Genomic DNA, 19,225 nt, shown 5'->3' on the forward strand with positions numbered 1-19,225 from the left:
GGGGAGAAGAACCCCTGTCAAATGCATTTCTTTTCTTGACCCCATTCTCTTCTCTTTGTTGCCTTTTATCACCACAAAATGATGCAATACCTCATTCCTGATAATGTGGAGACATAATGGCAGCCATCAAAATTAATGAGCTTCCCCTCCTATCCTTGATCTACTTTATCCACTACTCCTCTGTGTAATTCCACAATATCTTTACTTACCTGTACATCTTTTTATGACGGAGGTTTACATAATGGAGCTTCTTATTTCCTTAAAGTCAACTGCAGAGACCCCTAATGGCAAGTCTGCTAATTGCATCCAATTGTAATGTTTATGCAAATGGATACCCCTGCTCTCTTTTGGCATCTACTGTTTTTACCAGTTGCTCCTGGTCTGTTATGGGTAAAGCTATGATTTAGTCATGGGTATTTTTAGTACAAGTCATGGACAGGTCATGGGCAATAAACAAAAATTCACGGCCCGTGACCTGTCCGTGACTTGTACTAAAAATACCAATGATTAAATCTTGGAGGGGGGGGCACTGCTGGGGGGATGCCTGGTGCTAGCAGCACCAGTTGGGCTAGGCTTTCCCAGGCTGATGGAGCCAGCAGCTGGTGTAGCTATCCCCAGGGCCTCTCTAGAAATGGCGGTGTGGCTGTGCCGGGGACCACCTGAGCAGCTGGCCCTGGAGCCAGCTGCTTGGGCAGCCCTGGGGTCAGCCACACTGGTCCCTGAAGAAGTCACGGAGGTCACGGAAAGTGACAGAATCCGTGACTTCCATAACCGCCATGAGATACAGAGCCCTAGTTATGGGTAATTGAAATGTAGTGGTGAGTGGCATTTTGTGATAAAACTAGGCCAGATACAGGGGCCAGCAATTTTCAGAAATAAATGCCTTAAGTTAAGCTCCTAAACCCATATTTAGGCACCTAAGTTAAGTGACCTCTTTTCAGAAATGTTCAGCGTTCATTGACTTCAACAGAAGCTGCTGAGCAGTCAGCATTTTTGAAAAAGAGGCCATATATTTAGAAACCTAAATACAGGTTTAGGAGTCTAACTTTACGCATCTTGGGTAAAATGTTCTAAAGCACCAAAGGCCCAGATCCACAAAGGTTTTTAGGCAATTAATCAATGGGAGTTAGGTGCCTAAACACCTTTGAAGATCTGGGTCTAAGTGACTAAAGCTCTTTAGAAAATTTTATACTTTTGTCACAATTTCCAAATCTCCTTTTTGCTTGTGCTGGAGGCTTTTAAAAACTGGCTGTATGGAATGTATACAAAAATTAACATTACAGTAACGTTTTTTTCTGGTTACATCTGTCTAGAACTCTTGTCCTATACTTAAGGCTCTACCAAATTCACAGTCCATTTTGGTCAATTTCACAGTCATGGGATTTTAAAAATGGTAAATTTCATGAGTTCAGCTTTTTAAATGTGAAATTTCAGTGTTGTAATTATGGGGATCTTGACCCAAAAAGGAGTTGGGGGAGGGAGGTGGCGATACCACTACCCTTACTTCTGCGCTGCTGCTGGTGGCAGCTCTGCCTGCAGTGCTGGGCTCCTGACCAGCAGCTGCCACTCTCCAGCTGCCCAGCTCTGCAGGCAGCACCACTGCCAGCAGCAGTGCAGAAGTAAGGATGGCATGGTATGGTATTGCCAGCCTTACTTCTGCACTGCTGCCTGCAAAACTGCGCCCTCAGTCAGCAGCTGCTGCTCTCTGACTGCCCAGCTCTGAAGGCAACACAGAAGTAAGGATGGCAATACCGCAACCCCCCTGCAACTCCCTTTTGGGTCAGGACCCCCAATTTGAGAAACGCTGGTCTCCCCTGTGAAATCTGTATCGTATAGGGTAAAAGCACACAAAAGATCAGTTTTCACTGTCCATGACTTGTTTTTCATGGCCATGACTTTCGTAGGGCCCTCCTTATGCTACATTACAACCAGGTCTTGCATATTAGCCTGAGAATAAAATATATAACTACTTAAAACCCTACAGAAAGGTCCTCTCTTATTTAATAGAGAAGTTAACCATTCTGTAGAACTTTAATACATTATATAGTTGGGATGTAGTTCTCTAAAGTTCTATACTTTGATTTAAAATGTTGGTATTTCCTATGAAGTTTTTAGAGTGTTTCCATGTAAACCTATTAAATGTTGATAATACCCTATTATTGTTTAAATATTATTGTCAGTCCTACACTTATAGTAAGGTGGGATGATGTATCTGTCTCTTCAGGGAATGATTAAGCATGTTATTCAACAATTAAAATTTAAAGAGAAAAGTTGCTACGTTACATATTGAACTTGGGAGTGAGAGTTTGCGTACCATGCCTCTTCTTGGTTATTTGGTTCAGACTAGTCAGTGTAAGGGTATGATGAGCCTTGGGAGGCAATCCAGGCTAGTGAGAGGTTGTCACCACTTGCTCTGAAACCCTAGATGACTTACAGTGCTTTGCTGCTGTATCTTCGAGCCTGGAACATTCACAATGAGCTTACAAACATGCAGGTTGCACTCTGAAATAACTGTGCTAGACAGCTCTGGTTCAGCAGTCCTGAACGCAGCAGCCTGTCTACATCCCCATTCTGGCTTCCAGCAGCCTTGGTTACTACTTGCAGCATGACCCTAAGACATGCTAAGTCCCAGACTTTCCTAAAACTGTGTGCGCTGCAATGTCCATCCCTCTTCTGGACAGTTCAGAGAAATAATAATGTCCGTTTTTTTCTTTAAAGAGACACAAGCACATCACATAGCCTATTAACTTAATGGGGTAAATACACACCTTTTCCTTTAAGCACAGCACTGAGTTGGTTTATAGTAAAAAATAAAACATTTATTAACAATAGGACATAGGTTATGTGATGCCAACTAAAGGAATAACATTAGAAAGAGTTACAAGCAACTAATACAGTAATATTGTATACTATCTGTTGATTCAATTGCTTATCACTTGAGGTGCAGACCCCCCTGTCTTGATAGACCAGTAAACCTTTGAAATGGATTCTTCTGAAGATTACCCTTCAGTAAAAGTAAAGTAAAGTTTATTCAACCTGTGAAGAAGATGACATGGAGTCTGGTGATGAAGGAAGATCCATGCTCTTTCGTCCCCCTACTGTCTCGATGGTCCTGTTTACTGCTTATATGTAAATACGGACTTTCATTGTCTTTTCCTGAAGATTGGGCTGGTCAGACGATCAAATTTGTATTTCTTTGTCTAAGGCAGACCTCTCCACCAACTCCCCCTGACAAGCCTGGTTTAATCACATATTAGTCATAATTCTAGCATGTATCCATAACTCTTAAAACCCATCATGTACATACATCATCCAAGAACATTAATGATCAGTGAGTTATTAGCTTTCAAATGATACCTCACAAGGCACGTTTTGTACAAAGATTATTACAGAAGTGGGTGAGGTGTGACTATGGGGTGCTTACAGTCACAAATGGACATCTAGTAAAAGTGTGACTTATCAAATATAATTATCACTTGTTTTTATACTGACTCATCAGAATAATCATTCCTGTAACCATCCTGGTTTTTTTCCACTAGGAAAAAAAGCATTAATATTCTTAAATTATTTTTCCAACTTCAGATTTAAATAAAATACAGAAAACTTATTTGATCTGGAACATTTCTGCAAGTGCTCAATTGTCACTTGCTTTTTGGAAACCGAATACTACCCTCCAATCTAACTTCCCTTGGTGGATGTTTGTGCTTTTCCTTCTGAAGATTAGAATTCTGTAACAGAAACCTTTATTAATCTAGTTCATGGATTCAGGACCCAGCCAAGTTCTTTACTCCTTTTAGAAAGAGGTTTTCTTTCTATCCACACTAATGAGGTTTTCAACAGTTGAGAGTTGCTACCACTGTTAAATGATGATGTTAAATGAGAAATGATGACGATACCTACCCACTTCTGATTGTCAACTCTTTGTTTTCTGCTACAGATTTATTGGTTCAAAGACGGGAAGCAAATCTCTAAAAGGAGTGACCACTACAGAATTCAAAGAGAACCGGATGGGACCTGCTCTCTCCACACTGCAGCCTCCACCCTGGATGACGATGGGAATTACACTATCATGGCTGCCAACCCTCAGGTAAATGGAAGTTTGGCTATAGAATAAGCATGCTTCTGTAAACTCTCTCCTCTGACAGTTGTGCAATTTAATTAGAGATGAAGTCATCTTAAAGTATGTAATACTTAGACTTCATCAGCAGGGTGGGACCACTGTGCCTCTATGCTTAGGAAAAAATGCTATGGAATGGTGATTTTGTTTGTTTTTCATTGTCATTTCTTTGCCTTCAGCTGACACTGTCGAAATGTCTTCACAGAGCATGCCTTAAGTAAATATTATGCAAGGTAAAATAGGCGAGGGTCCCAGCAGAAGTAACTCAACACAGCTAAGCTGTTGGTTACACTTCCGCTGATGGCACTTATTGACACAGTTAGTCCCACTGAAACCAATGGGACTATGTGTGCTTCTCACTATGAGTAAGGCTTTTAGATTCAGGGCCTAAAACTACATTAAAATAATAAGGCTGAAATCCACTCCAACAAAAGCCAAGGATTATAGCATGTAGTATGTGTAATGTGGCAGCCTGATATGTAGGAAACATTCTATGGTCTTCCCTGTATGTTCTTCTGAAACTCACAACATGATCTTGCTTTATAAGCTGAGTGATTCTTTACATATGCAGTAGCTAATGAACTAGAGCTGTGGTGCATAACAGAAACCTATTATCACACACATTGAAAAAGTAACACAGTGGACATAATGCCTGAAGTCACAGCTAAGAACACTGGAAGTCATTTTTTCAACCCACTTTTTCCTAGTTTAGCAAGCTGAAGGCAACACTGCTTGAATTCAAGTCATGAGAGACCAAAGCATTACCATAGCTTAGAGAAATAATGAATAAATGTATTCTGCAGCACTGAGAACCTTGCCAAGATCAAACTCACAAATAGTTACACTGTAAAATAACAAACTTTATCATTAAGACACAACTTAATCTAAACAGGAGTGTTGTGCTCTGTTATGCATGTTGCTAGGCTACTTAGCATGACAATTCCAGTTTTGCATAGCTTTTTAGCTGTCAATACCTCCTCAAGTTGCAACATATATACAAATGGTAGCTTTAAGATAGACCTTGGTACCACAAATTGTATTGGATAAAACTCTCAAATGTAAATGTTATTTCCACATTATATAAATAGTTCCAGAAGTCGCTGGATAATCTTTACAAGCTGGACGCTTCCTTCATACAGAAAGCACTGTACAACAACTAAGTAATACACCTACCCATTTGTGTGATAAATAATGCAAACTGATAGCAGATTTGTTTGGAATAAAAAAATAAACCACCACACTCCACTGCACCAAGGTAGAAACTTCATCTTGAGAATGCTTAGGTTCGGGATTTGAGGCCTGATCCAAAACCCAAGCAAGTCAATTGCAAGAGTCCCATTAACTTAGGGGTTTTTTGGATCAGTCCCTAGATGAGATTTACAAGTTTATTTAGTACCTACTTTTGTTTCTCTGAATATCACCAAGAGACTACTGACCAATTTGATGACAGAGATGTGACCCAGACAATCATCACTGACAACAGATGGCATTTAATAATGCTATTTTTTAATACAGTAGAAAGTTCTGCTTTATTCCCTGTTTTGGAGTCTGAGAAAACAGCTATGTGAACTAACGAGAAAATCTTGTGCTCGTGTTTGCTTGACTTTGGACAAGAACCAGAAACATCCTCCTCTGGATCCCCTGGATCAAAACTTGGAAGTTTGTTATTATGCAATATAGAAAAAAACATTTGAATGGTTCACTCAGCCCTTTATGTTCTTTCTTCATAATGTAATTCCCAAGTAAATATAATTATGTCTCCCAGCATTAGTTTATTTCTGCTATGCATTTAGCAGTTCAGTGGAGGCAAAGAGCAGCAGTGGATTAATGCACTAGCCTTTCACACCAGAAGACTTAGATTCCAGGCTGGTTAAGTCATCATACATGGAAATAAGTTTGGCTTGTCCTCCTAATGCTAATGGAAATCTGTCCGCATCTCAAAACTACCACAAACATAGGCAAAATTAGCAGCTTCTTTCCAGGAAAAGCATAGTACATGAATACGTATTAAAGCACTGTACAGAGGGTGGGTCTCAAAACAGGATTCTAGTGGATTGGCAGAATTGTGTTAGTACAGGTTACACAGTGCTGCTGCACTTTGCTAGACTCTGGCCAGTACTATTAGCCCCTCATTTTATGAGCACCAAACTAATCTAAAAATAAAAGGCAATGAAGCTAATCCTCAAATGATGTAGATGTAGTTAATTGATGTAAAGGAGCTATGCCATCTGAGGATCTGGACTGATATTGTGAAATTTACACATGTAGGATTTACCAGCTTATCTTGGAAGAAGAAAAAGTAAATACTCAATTCTTGCGCGTGTGTGTGTGTGTATATATACACACACACACACACACACACACGGTAGTTAATGTTGTGTAAGCATCTACACTATTGTCAGGGTTCCCTCCCCACTCTAAACTCTAGGATACAGATGTGGGGAGCCGCATGAAAGACCCCCTAAGCTTATTTCTACCAGCTTCGGTTAAAAACTTCCCCAAGGCACAAACTCTTCCTGATCCTTGGATAGTATCGCTGCCACCACCAAGTGAGTTAGACAAATATTTAGGAAAAGGACCACATGGACCACATATTCCCCAAAATATCCCCCTAAACCCCTTCACCCGTTTCCTGGGGAGGCATGAGCGTAAAAAAAGTGAACACAAACAAGACCCTTGGGATTTTAGGACACTAAAACCCTGATCAGATTCTTAAAAACAGAACTTTATAATAAAGAAAAAAAGTAAAAGAAGCACCTCTGTAAAATCAGGATGGAAGTTAATTTTACAGGGTAGTAAGATTTAAAGCACAGAGGATTTCCCTCTAGGCAAAACTTTAAAGTTACAAAAAACAGGAATAAACCTTCCTCTTAGCATAGGGAAAATTCACAAGCTAAAACAAAATATACTCTAACGCATTTCCTTGCTATTACTTACTATTGCTGTAATTTTAGATATATCATTCAGTAGGAGCTGGATTACTTGCTTGGGCTCTCTCTTTGTCTTGGAGAGAACAACAAAGAGCACAAACAAAAAACCTTTTTAAAAAAACCTGCCTCAAATAGAAAACAGTTACCTTCTACGAATACTCTGATCTCATTTCTTGAGCAAATACAACCTATGAAAGTGAAAATAACTACAAAACAGTTTTGTTGTTATCATAACACCACAAAGCACTAACAGCTGATAACTAACAGTTAAAACAAATTCTCTGTCCTTACCATCTTCTGTGGTGTTGTCTTCTCAAAACAATATGCACAAAGCATGTAGTGTGAGCCTGAACTATCACTTGATTGTCTATCAATTTCATGAAATTTGTTAGTCTCTAAAGTGCCACAAGTACTCCTTTTCTTTTTGATTGTCTTTGTCAGCTGCTCAGTATATTATGTACTGTACATGCTCCAGTTACCTTAGAGCAGGTAGAAAATTAACATCAAAATTTTTCTTTAACAAAAAGATGACTTTTAAAAAGAAATTATTCCCCCTCACCCCAAAAAATAGGTTTTTTCAGAATATTTTGATATTTCAACAAATCAGGTCTAAATGAACATTTTCATTTAGTTTTGATTTGAATCTACTTTTGTTTATTTGTTTTCCCCCTTTGTCCTATTTTCCACTGAAAAACAGTAGGGAAGAGAAAGAGGAGGAGGAAACTGAAAGAATTAAAAATTCTCAGTTTGAGTTATTTTGTTGAAAATTTCCATGGGCAAATTGTGAAGGAAACCATTTTTTCTGTTCAAAATATTTCATAGAAAATATTTAGAGTTTTTCAAGAAGCACTAATTTAGAATACAGCCAAAAAGTGCAAACACTGCAATATTAGAACAATAGAAATTACTTTTAAAATACAGATTCATCTTGTGCAATAAAACTGAGAAGGATCTGATACAACTCAACTATACTACCACATGTGTAGCTCGTACCTGAACCATGGGAGGAACCAAAATTCAATATCTAAACGTGGCCAAATTTTCATGGATTCAAAGGCCAGAAGGAACTATTATAATCTGGTCTGACCTACATAATTTTGATTTGATGTAGTTGCGTTTGAAATCTAGACTCTGTAGCTCAGTCCCATATGCTAATGAAAGCCATTCATTTAAAATTAATACACAAAGCAAAATTGTTGTTTTGCAAATTTGCTTCTAAAGATAACACTGTACATGCTGACTTCATTGTGGCCTTTGTAATGGAGCCTTCTGAACATAAGAATTCACTGCTTGTTTGGATTAAATCAAATGTTCTAATAAAATGTAAGCTTTTTGCCAGGTATTTCAGGCACTCAAGAAGACAAAACAAGTTCTACAGTTATTACATAGCCAGATGTTTACCAACAGGTCAAAACAAGAAAAATTAGCAGTGAGCTTGCTGTGTATATAACAAATGAAATTGCAATCACAAGAATGGAGCTGGTTTGCATTAGTAACATTGCACTTTGTGTTTTATTTTTGTGCATAGTGTAAGCCAGAATCTTTTGTCTGTGGTTATGACAGGAAAAAAAACATGCTTATATCATAAGAACATAAGAACAGCCATACTGGGTCAGACCAAAGGGCCATCTAGCCCAGTATTCTGTCTTCCAACAGGTTTCAGAGTAGTAGCAATGTTAGTCTGTATCAGCAAAAAGAACGAGGAGTACTTGTGGCACTTTAGAGACTAACAAATTTATCTGGGTATATGCTTTCATGGGCTAAAGCCCAATTCATCAGATACATGCAGTGGAAAATACAGTAGGAAGATAGGTAGATAGATAGGTAGATAGATAGATAGACAGACAGATAGAGAACAACAGTGGCCAATGCCAGGTGCCCCAGAGGGAATGAACACAACAGGTAATCATCAAGTGATCCAACCCCTGTCACCCATTCCCAGCTTCTGGCAAACAGAGGCTAGGAACACCATCCCTGCCCATCCTGGCTAATTGCCATTGATGGACCTATCCTCCATGAACTTCTCTAGTTCTTTTTTGAATCCTGTTATAGTCTTGGACTTCACAACATCCTCTGGCAAGGAGTTCCACAGGTTGACTGTGTGTTGTGTGAAGAAACACTTCCTTTTGTTTTAAACTTCCTGCCTATTATTTTTATTTGGTGTGTCCTAGTTCTTGTGTTATGAGGAGTAAATAACACTTCCTTATTTACTTTCTCCACACCATTAATGATTTTATAGACCTCTATCATATCCCCCCTTAGTCGTCTATTTTCCAAGCTGAAAAGTGCCAGTCTTATTAATCTCGCCTCATATGGCAGCCATTCCATACCCCTAATCATTTTTGTTGCCCTTTTCTGAACCTTTTCCAATTCCAATGTATCTTTAATGAGATGGGGCTACCACATCTGCATGCAATATTCAAGATGTGGGTGTACCATGGATTTATATAGAGGCAATATGATATTTTCCATTTTATTATCTATCTCTTTCATAATGATTCGCAACATTCTGTTCACTTTTTTGACTGCTGCTGCACGTTGAGTGGATGTTATCCACAATGACTCCAAGATCTCTTTCTTGGGTGGTAACAGCTAATTTAGACCCCATCATTTTATATGTATAGTTGGGATTATGTCTTTTGGTGTGCATTATTTTGCATTTATCAACATGGAATTTCATCTGCCATCTTGTTGCCCAGTCACCCAGTTTTGTGAGATCTTTTTGTAGCTCTTTGCAGTCTGCTTGAGACTTAACTATCTTGAGTAGTTTTGTATCATCTGCAAATTTTGCCACCTCACACTGTTTACCCCTTTCTCCAGATCATGTATGAATATGTTGAATTGGACTGGTCCCAGTACAAACCCCTGGAGGATGCACTATTTACCTCTCTCCATTACGAAAACTGACCATTTATTTCTACCCATTAAGTCCTATCTTTTAACCAGTTACTGATCCATGAGAGGACCTTCTCTCATATTCCATGACAGCTTATTTTGCTAAAGAGCTTTTGGTGAATGACCTTGTCAAAGGCTTTCTGAAAATCATCTAAGTACACTATATCCACTGGATTCCCCTTGTCCACATGCATGTTGAGCCACTCAAAGAATTCTAGTAGCTTGGTGAAGCATGATTTCCCTTTACAAAAACCATGTTGACTCTTCCCCAACAAATTATGTTTATCTATGTGTTTGACAATTTTGGTCTTTATTATAGTTTCAACCAGTTTGCCCGGTTCTGAAGTCAGGCTTATGGACCTGTAATTGCTGGGATCACCTCTCCAGCCCTTTTTAAAAATTGGCATCACATTAGCTATCCTCCAGTCATTTGGTACAGAAGCTGATTTAAATGATAGGTTACAGATTATAGTTAGTAGTTCTACAATTTCACATTTGAGTTCTGTCAGAACTCTTGGGTGAATACCTGGTCCTGGAGACTTCTTATCATAGTTGCAGGGCTAGCTGCACCTCTGTCCCCTTTCTGGTCGCTGGACTGAATTCTGCCTTTTCTGGACTGAATTCTGCAATTCTCCCCCTCTTATACTGGCTTCTGGTCTACATTGCCCAGTGTATCCACCATTCTTATCCAGCAGGTCCAACAGGGCTCATGTGCCTGCAATTCTTCCCTTTGGGAGTCTGTGAACAGTGGAGTATATAGTGATCAGACAGCTTTCTTAAAACAAAAGCATTGTTTATTTTGGTAGTAGGAATAAAGCATCAGAAAAAGGATTTTTTTTAAATTGTCTACACATATGTCTGTGATCTAAACATTTACCATCCCCTGATAGTAGCCTAGACAGGTCTAACTTGCTCAGACAGCCCCAGTGGGGTCCTGTGTCTCAGTCTGCTTCTCCCAAACAACTACAGCCCCTCTCTGGAGACAGGGTTCTTTTTAAACCACTATAGTTCTTCTGTTCTTCTCTGTCCCCGGGCTTTGACCCATCTTGTCAAAACTAGTCCTGTAGGCTCAGCAGGAGATCAAACTAGTACTCAGAGCCAGTGATTCTGGTATTGTCCCTCAACAACTCTCAAGTGTTTGCTGAAAGGGTGGCTGTGACCAGAGTGCTAGGTATGAAACCCTGAGTCAGCACTCTGTTCACAGCAACTCCAATCATGCATAGCAGATTGGATCTGATGAGGCAGACCTGTGTCTAATTTGTGGGTGCGGCAGGGCAGTAAGGCTAATTAAGTCATTAGCCAGAGCCCACAAATAGGCACAAGAAGGAAGTGAAAAGGGAAAAAGTAGGCAGTGAGAGGGAGATTGCTCTCTCCTTGCTTGTAAAGGCATTAGCTATCCTTTGTAGGTAGTGGGACTCCATTACATATAAACTGCACAAGGTGTTGGACCAGCAACACCTGTCTATGTGGTTTGTAGACAGAGACAGAAGCAAGACCAAGGAGGCCCTGGTACAGTGGTTTATCTTGAAGTGGTGTTCTCTTTCCTGCCATTTTTCCAGATAGACTCCTGTTGAGTTAAACCGAAGTCCTACAAAAACACTCCGATAACCAGACCAACATACTCTATTCATAAATTATCACAGGGCACTTCCAAATCTCAGCTCATACAACTATTAGAAGTGTAAAAGGAACATCACACACTTTTTACATCATAATGGATGCTATGTACCGTGTTTATTGCACAGGAAAGATGTTGGAATAGCACCGAAATGCCCCATGCCATGATTTCTACCACTCCATGTGGGTGTCCACAACAGCAGTGTCCTGAGTAAAAGTCCAGGAAGGAGGGGTCTAGGCCTTAGAAGCCCCAAAGCAGGACCTATCCCACCTAAAATATATTAAATCCTGCCCTTCTGTCTGGAAGAACTTGAGGTTTCTCCCCTTGTCGCTACTCCTTTGTAACCTGCAGTTCTACAGACATTTCAGAGGGAAAGGAGTAAGTTATATTTTACCGTTATCACTTAATTTATTGCCTCAGTGATAGTCTGATCCTTATCCTGGCCAGATGCTGATATTTGCTGGAACATGAGCAGTCTCTTGTTTGGCAGTTGGGAACATTCATGTTTATCCACTGGACCAAACAAATATATTTATGCGATGTCTATGAGAAATGTCAGCAATTTCTGTTAACTCGGATAAACAGATACTTAGTGCTTAGGGGTCTTGTTGAAGATGATAGACACTGGTGGAGAATCGGCTTTTAATACAATCAACAAAAAAGCATTTGAAATGCATAAATATGTATTCTATTTTTTAGTGAACTAAAATCTTTCAAAAACTTAGAAGCTTTTTGGTTACTTTGAAATGCTGTTTTCATCCCCTTTACGGCTGAAAGCCCAAACGACTACTTACCTCTGTTTGGCGAAGTTGAATGGACACTCCAAAACCCAGATTTCCCACTGTGCTGTGAAATGTGTAGATAGCTGTCCAGAAATCCATATTTTTTACTGGTAACAATCTTTCTCACAGAGATGTTGCTTCATGAGTCCTGGAAATCAAATTCCTTGTGTGGTACATTTTGTAAAGCAGCACGTATACATGTTATCTATCAGTAATAATTGTATTTCAAGGTGACTGCTTCCCCTCCCCCACCTCCCGCTTTCTGATTTTATGCAATACAACTTTTTTTCTGTATGTGAAGACATCAGTGGTGCAAACAAAACGATGTCTGAGCTGTCACAAGCTCTGCGTATAAAGTTTGTTAGATATATTTTGGGTGTGACTTGGATGAGCAGATGGGTAATTTTACTACTGGATAACTAAGAATCAATGTGAATGTTATGCTGATAGTAAGAACAGTCAGCAGCATTACTAAATGGTCCATCAGCAAGAGCAGAGTCAGCAGCTGGACCATTTAACAGCATAAAGGAAAATGGCAATATGTCTAACTACTTTATTCTAAAGGCAATAGGTATCTACTGCTATCTGTACTAGCTGTGTTCCAGATAGAGCAGAATTTTCTCCCTTTTGAAAGGGTAACCTTGTAGGATACAATAAAGTAGACCTCATAACTTTTTATTGATGATTTTTTGTAACCATAGAATTGCTTCAGGGTGTTCAGAGTTGGATTGCTAGCTGTATAAATAGGGAAAGTATTGATGGCAGTTGGTATGTTAACTAATTCTGATGGGAACTGCCTTTTTGTGGAAGAAAAGATTTTGAAAGCAGGGCATCAGTAAAAGTTGGCACCAACAAGTGAACTTCAGGCTCTGGGCAAACACAAATATGTTTGTTTAGTGTTTTGGGGAAAATCTATTCTGTTAAAATTGTTTATTTTTAATAAAATAATGTATATTTTTTCACCTCAATGTTTGTAACAGGGCAGAATAAGCTGTACTGGAAGGCTGATGGTTCAAGCTGTCAATCAGAGAGGACGGAGTCCTCGAACACCCCCCAACCAGCCTCATATCAGAAGGTACCATAGATGTTTTCTTTACACATTCATCACTGCGGCTGCTAACCTAATCTTCTCTTGTATCCAAAAATCCCTATAATTCTTGGCACCATCAGATGTACAATAGGCAACTTATCTTAGTTTAACAACTCTTGACCTCCCTCCCTTCCTTGTTTGTCATGTTCACTTACTGCATCTTGTCCCAGGCCTGGTCTACACCTAAAACTTAGGTCAACCTAGCTACATCATTCAGGGGTATGAAAAATTTCATGCCCTATGCGATGTAGTTAGGTCACCCTAACCACCACAGTACATGCAGCTAGGTCGATGAGAGAATTCTTCCACTGACCTAGCTACTGCCTCTTGGTTAACCAAGTAGAGGATCCCAATTCAAGTGTCTGCTGTGGTGCATCTATTTGTTCTGTTCATTGATTATGCCCACTGCAGTATCTTGCCATCAGCTGCCAATTACAACACAGATTATAGATATGACAGCACTAATTACTACATTCAGGATGAAATTAATGGATTTTGTTGCTCACAAGAACAGTTAGCAACTGAGGAAGTATATATGGTACAAATACTGCATGGAAAAAAGAGCCCTGCTAAATATTAAATTAGATACTAGAAAATCCTGGTAAAACTGTGGTCAGTTGTTTATGAGGATGATTCTCAGATCCCCCACCCTATTTCTCCACTTTATTTCCTCCTTTCTCAGAATTCATGTTAACCTAATCCTTATTTCTGGACAAGGAGGCCTGGGATGCATTTCTCTCTGGACCTCATAAGCCTCACTCCTGAGTTGGCCAAAAGGCGGTAACTCAAGTGTTGAAAAGCACTTCTCACCCACCCTCACCTAGTGCTATGCAAACTGCCTCCATACAGTTCTAGGCCCAGGGATAACAAGGAGCTGATCTCAAGGTCTAAATTCAAACCCTTTCCACAGCAGTGTGTTGCACATTCATTAGGCCACTAAGCCCCCAAAAGCTAGTTGTATGTTCATGTTTCATAGTAAATGTAGTGGAGGCGCTATTCCAGGACTGCACAGCCACTGATTCATCAGTAGGTTGATATTCAATATCCTCTGTTGCACTGAATCAGCACCTTTGCAATTAAAAGCCTCTTATTAATCTGTGACAGGAAGAGCTGCCACGAGGAATTGTGGGTCAGAGCTGCAAGGAGCCTGCAGGTCACTAACTTCTAGAGAAGACAGTGTAAAAGCCTTTTGGAGGGGTTGGGGGGGAGAAGGGAAAATGAAGATGAGTGAGAGGGAAAGAAAAGAGGAAAAGAAGAAACAGAGAACTCTAAGCAACACAGATCAGTCTGGCTCTGTTCTTTAAAAGAGCTCTTTGGTTTTTGAGCCTGTCCAAAAATATTTGTATTTCTCCAAGACAAAAAGAAATGGACACAGATATGAAGGTTGATACGCAAAATAAACTTCTAGTACATACTAATTGAAGTCAGAATTTCACTTTTAGAGCCATGCAAATATTATTGGCCAAATGAATCTTCAGTTACAGTGAGCAGTCCCAGTTTGTTGCACTAGGGTGTCACTGTGGGCAGAGTTAGGCCATAGAAGAAATGAATTCATTGGAGCTGCATGACTTTAGCGGAGGACAGAAATTAGCCATAAATCTCATTTTAATTACATATTTTAATGTAATATTTTAAGTAAAATAGGATTTTACAGAGATTGCAGAAATAACTTTTTGCTAAATAAGTTACTTATATAATGGAAAGATTGTTACTTTCGATTGAAAAGGAACTGGTTAGCCACAGACAAGGGTACAATAAATTAATTGGCAAGAACTGCTCATCACAGAAATGACAGAAAACTGTATTTCGGGTGGAGGAAATCTGCTGATAGGTCATATTTGCTGCATTTTTCTTCCCATGTTCTTTTATTTTTTACTAAGAACAGTTTAATGTCACAAGATCTTCTGTTCTTTAGTATGTGTTGCTTTGAGCTAAATTCTCATTATTCTGACACCACAACTGAGTTGCTTTGGAAATGATTATAAATATCACAAACAGATAACTGTTTAGTGAAGAATAATCCTCCAGAGCAGATGAACAAAATTTCATTCACATTAATGTAAATGTCTTTAATTAGTAACGAATAAGAGAAGATAATAATGGAAAATCTAATGCGGAACCTAATGTATTTGTGAATTGTGATAGTCTTTAGCTTCCACTATTTTCGTAAAGGTATATGTAATTATTGACAGTACAAATTTTCTGTCTTAATCTGTAATAGAGAGGGCTTCAGATGTATGAAAGACTAAAGCAGAGTTGTGGCTGTAGATATAAAGTATTGCCGAAGTTCTTGTACATTTTCTTTCACTGATTTAAACTACAGAATAAATGAAAACTAAAAAATATTACTATGTATATAAATAAACTACCATGTTAGGTAAGGCATTCATTGTGAATGAGATAATTTTCTACTTCATGCCTTTGCTGCAAAATGTAGACTGAATCAAATTAATAAATATAGACAGGCATATTTAGTTGATTTTTGAGACAAATTCTGCTCTGTTATGCTGGTGTAAATATGGAATTATTACAATGGGATCCAGTGGAATTAATCTAGATTTATACCAGTCTCACATCTGCATTTGGCTCTTCAGCTTCATCAAAAAACATGGGGAAATGCCTAATAAACAAATTTATTTCATATATTATTTTAAGACCTCGATCTCGATCAAGGGACAGTGGCGATGAAAATGAACCAATTCAGGAACGATTCTTCCGACCTCATTTCCTGCAGGCTCCTGGAGACCTGATTGTTCAAGAAGGAAAACTCTGCAGAATGGACTGCAAGGCGAGTATTAAATTTGTGTTGAACTAGAGAGAGAACTGTGTTCAAATTCAGCTGTATCCTGTAATACTCATGCACCTCAGATTTCAGTGGGAATTCTAGGTACACAAAGGAGGCAGAATTAAACCCAAGATGCAGACTTGGCCTTTAGCAAAGTCTCCAATTGGGGCCCACCCTTGTGGAGGGAGGAGGAGGCGGCTAAGATGTAAAGAAGAATCTCTGTATTTCTTTTCTTAGAATAAAGCCAGCTTGAAAGTTTTTAAGTGATACTTTGACAAAATTTCAAACATGTGAGTTTGTATTATTGATTTATCCAAAAGGTGAATTTCCTACAGCCCATAGCTGGCCTTTGAGGTCCATGACTAAACATACATCAGTTTATTGGAAGGAATGCAAGTCAGTTAGTGACTACACGGTAATGCCACCTTGCTGTACTCATGGCACAAGCTCTTTCCTGGCCCATAGACTGCAACAAAATCCACTGCTATGATGAGCACCATTGAGCCCTGTGGTGACAGGGAGGGGCAGTTCATTAGTAGGAATAATCTTCTTCCCCCCCTCCCCCTTAGTTTTACACAAGAAGTCAGTAAGCACAGCTCTGAAAATAACTTGTCTATCAGTGTGTGCTCCCTCTGCAGTAACTAAGACTCAAAAGTTGTAGATCCTACATAAGCAATGACTGTGACTTTGAATGAATTTGACAGACTAGCAAACTAGAAACAACACACTGCTCCAAGGGACATTCTTCACCACATAGTACAACAAATATTACCCTAATCAACTTCAGTGGCCCTTTTTAACTGAGTGAGACAGCAGGTTTCAGTGATATAATTTGCTCTAAGTACACAAGATAATTTGAAGTTTTTTGCTCTTTTTTCAAGCAAGGATTAAAGCCTTCAACATATTCCCTTTATTACACTTAATTTCAACCTACTACTCTGCATGTGTATGTGCCTATGTATATAGAAAAAGAGAGACATTTCCTACACAGGTCACCTGCCCTGTTAAGAAAAATAAACATGAATGAACAGAATGGCTAGTGGAGAGAACTGCTGCTAGATAGCATCTATCCTGTTCTGATTCATCCCTTCTGTAGTGGCTTTCATCCTGAAGGTCCCAGAGGTTTAAAAACTTACATAAGCTAGTGTCATTGTAAAGTATTCATTTGTAAATACAGATTGTTTCAATCACTTTTTCCTTTTTAAGAAAGTTTCTTGTCCAGTTTCACACATTTCAGTGAACCAGTTCACCTTAATTTGGTTCTAAGCATGAAAGGAGATAACCTTTTCCCTCCAATAACAGCAGTACCATTGTGCTACTCTCCTAACCCCTTTTCATGTGTTAGTTGAGAATATTATCTCCATACATTCTGTTATGATGAAAACAAAGGCCAAATGATCTTTCCAGCATACAGCTTAAGGATCAGTTATCTGTTGTACTTATGTGAAGTGATTCTGCTAGTAAAAGGAAAATGGACTCTCTCTAGAAGACAGGTTTCAGAGTAGCAGCCGTGTTAGTCTGTATTCGCAAAAAGAAAAGGAGCTACAGCTACAGTAATGCATCCGATGAAGTGAGCTGTAGCTCACGAAAGCTTATGCTCAAATAAATTTGTTAGTCTCTAAGGTGCCACAAGTACTCCTTTTCTTTTTTCTCTCTAGAAGAGATTGAATGAGGGCTTAAACACTGAGTGGAAAGAAGCACTTTGGGCCATTCTCTGAGCTCAGAGAGAATGACTTCTACAACTCAGTTGTGTAAATTGAACATGCACTTCCATGTGAACAGAGATGTGAATCTAACAAACACACAATGCCTGTTAGTCACCAATCCTTTTAGCCCATTTTGGCCTGTTTGCAATTTACCGAAACTTAGCTTGGTAGGGAGATTTGTGACTTTGTGTAAAAGAATTAATTAAAATTCATACTTCAGCTGTTTACTTTTAAACATAATTAGTTCTCATAATAATATGTTACTCTTATTTTCCTAAGTAGCATGTATTGTTGAAGAAACATCTTTCAACAGTTTGTCATTGGTTCAAACCATCTGCATACAACATTCTGTATATGGCATTGTCTATAATGAGCAATACATAACTGGAATGGAATTTGGAGTTCAATAACAGATTACCAATGGGTTTGTTTTTTGAAGGAAGAATTGCGTCACAAACCAGTTGTCGTCCTTTGTCTGTAAATTTCCCACAAGAAAAGAATTCTGAAAGTTTCTTTTCTCATTCAGAATCAAGGGCAACATTCCATAAAGATGACAGGTGACATCCAACCTTTTGTTCTGTAATCTATTACTTTGTTATTTATGTTCAAGATATATTTTAATACTTATATCTAGTCAGTCATACCTGGAACCCACTGAAACCTATGGCATTGTACAGGGTGTAATTTAGTCCAGTTGTGCTCCTGTGTGTAACTGAGGGCAACATTTGGTCCATTGTATTTTGTCATACACAAATAAACATTCCTCTCTTTTCTCTGCAGTATGAAGTTCCCTACTGTTCTGTATTGCTAAGATTCTGTTCCATTCTGTTTATATTTAAGGTCAGTGGATTACCAACTCCAGATCTAAGCTGGCAACTCAATGGAAGACCAATTCGTCCTGATAGTTCTCACAAAATGTTGGTGCGTGAGAATGGTGTACACTCTCTGATCATAGAGCCAGTCACAGCTAGAGATTCTGGCATCTACACGTGCATTGCCACCAATCGAGCTGGTCAAAACACATTCAGCCTGGAGCTCATTGTTGCAGGTAACCTCTTCATTCCAAGACTACATGTTGAAAATAGTTTGAGGCCTACATGAAATATTGAAAATGTAATTTAAAGTTCTTTAGGAAAGACTATGGAATTATTACCCACTGAAATTAGTATCTTATTAATTCCAGGAGATGTGTGTTTGAACTATCCTATGTTCAAATAAGTGCATATAGTGCATGGTTACAAATGTGCAAAGAGATGCGTAACTGCATTTGTTACTTTGAATCAGATCCTTGCCAATGCTCTG

The 19,225-nt window shown here is 38.9% G+C and overlaps 2 protein-coding genes across 2 annotated transcripts in view; one reads left to right on the forward strand and one right to left on the reverse strand.

Moving 5' to 3' along the window:
• The window catches only part of LOC119854752 (palladin), a 266,687-nt gene that overhangs the window by 240,847 nt on the left and 6,615 nt on the right, over window positions 1–19,225 (forward strand). Inside the window, 4 exon segments of the mRNA XM_043513348.1 lie at window positions 3,938–4,087; window positions 13,323–13,417; window positions 16,088–16,220; window positions 18,764–18,971. Of these exon segments, the coding sequence (XP_043369283.1) occupies window positions 3,938–4,087; window positions 13,323–13,417; window positions 16,088–16,220; window positions 18,764–18,971 (586 nt within the window).
• Window positions 1–19,225, reverse strand: part of CBR4 (carbonyl reductase 4) — a 56,221-nt gene that overhangs the window by 1,201 nt on the left and 35,795 nt on the right. The window lies entirely within an intron of this gene.

The sequence above is a fragment of the Dermochelys coriacea genome, chromosome 4 (genome assembly GCF_009764565.3).
Source record: "Dermochelys coriacea isolate rDerCor1 chromosome 4, rDerCor1.pri.v4, whole genome shotgun sequence".
NCBI classification, from domain to species: Eukaryota; Metazoa; Chordata; order Testudines; family Dermochelyidae; genus Dermochelys; species Dermochelys coriacea.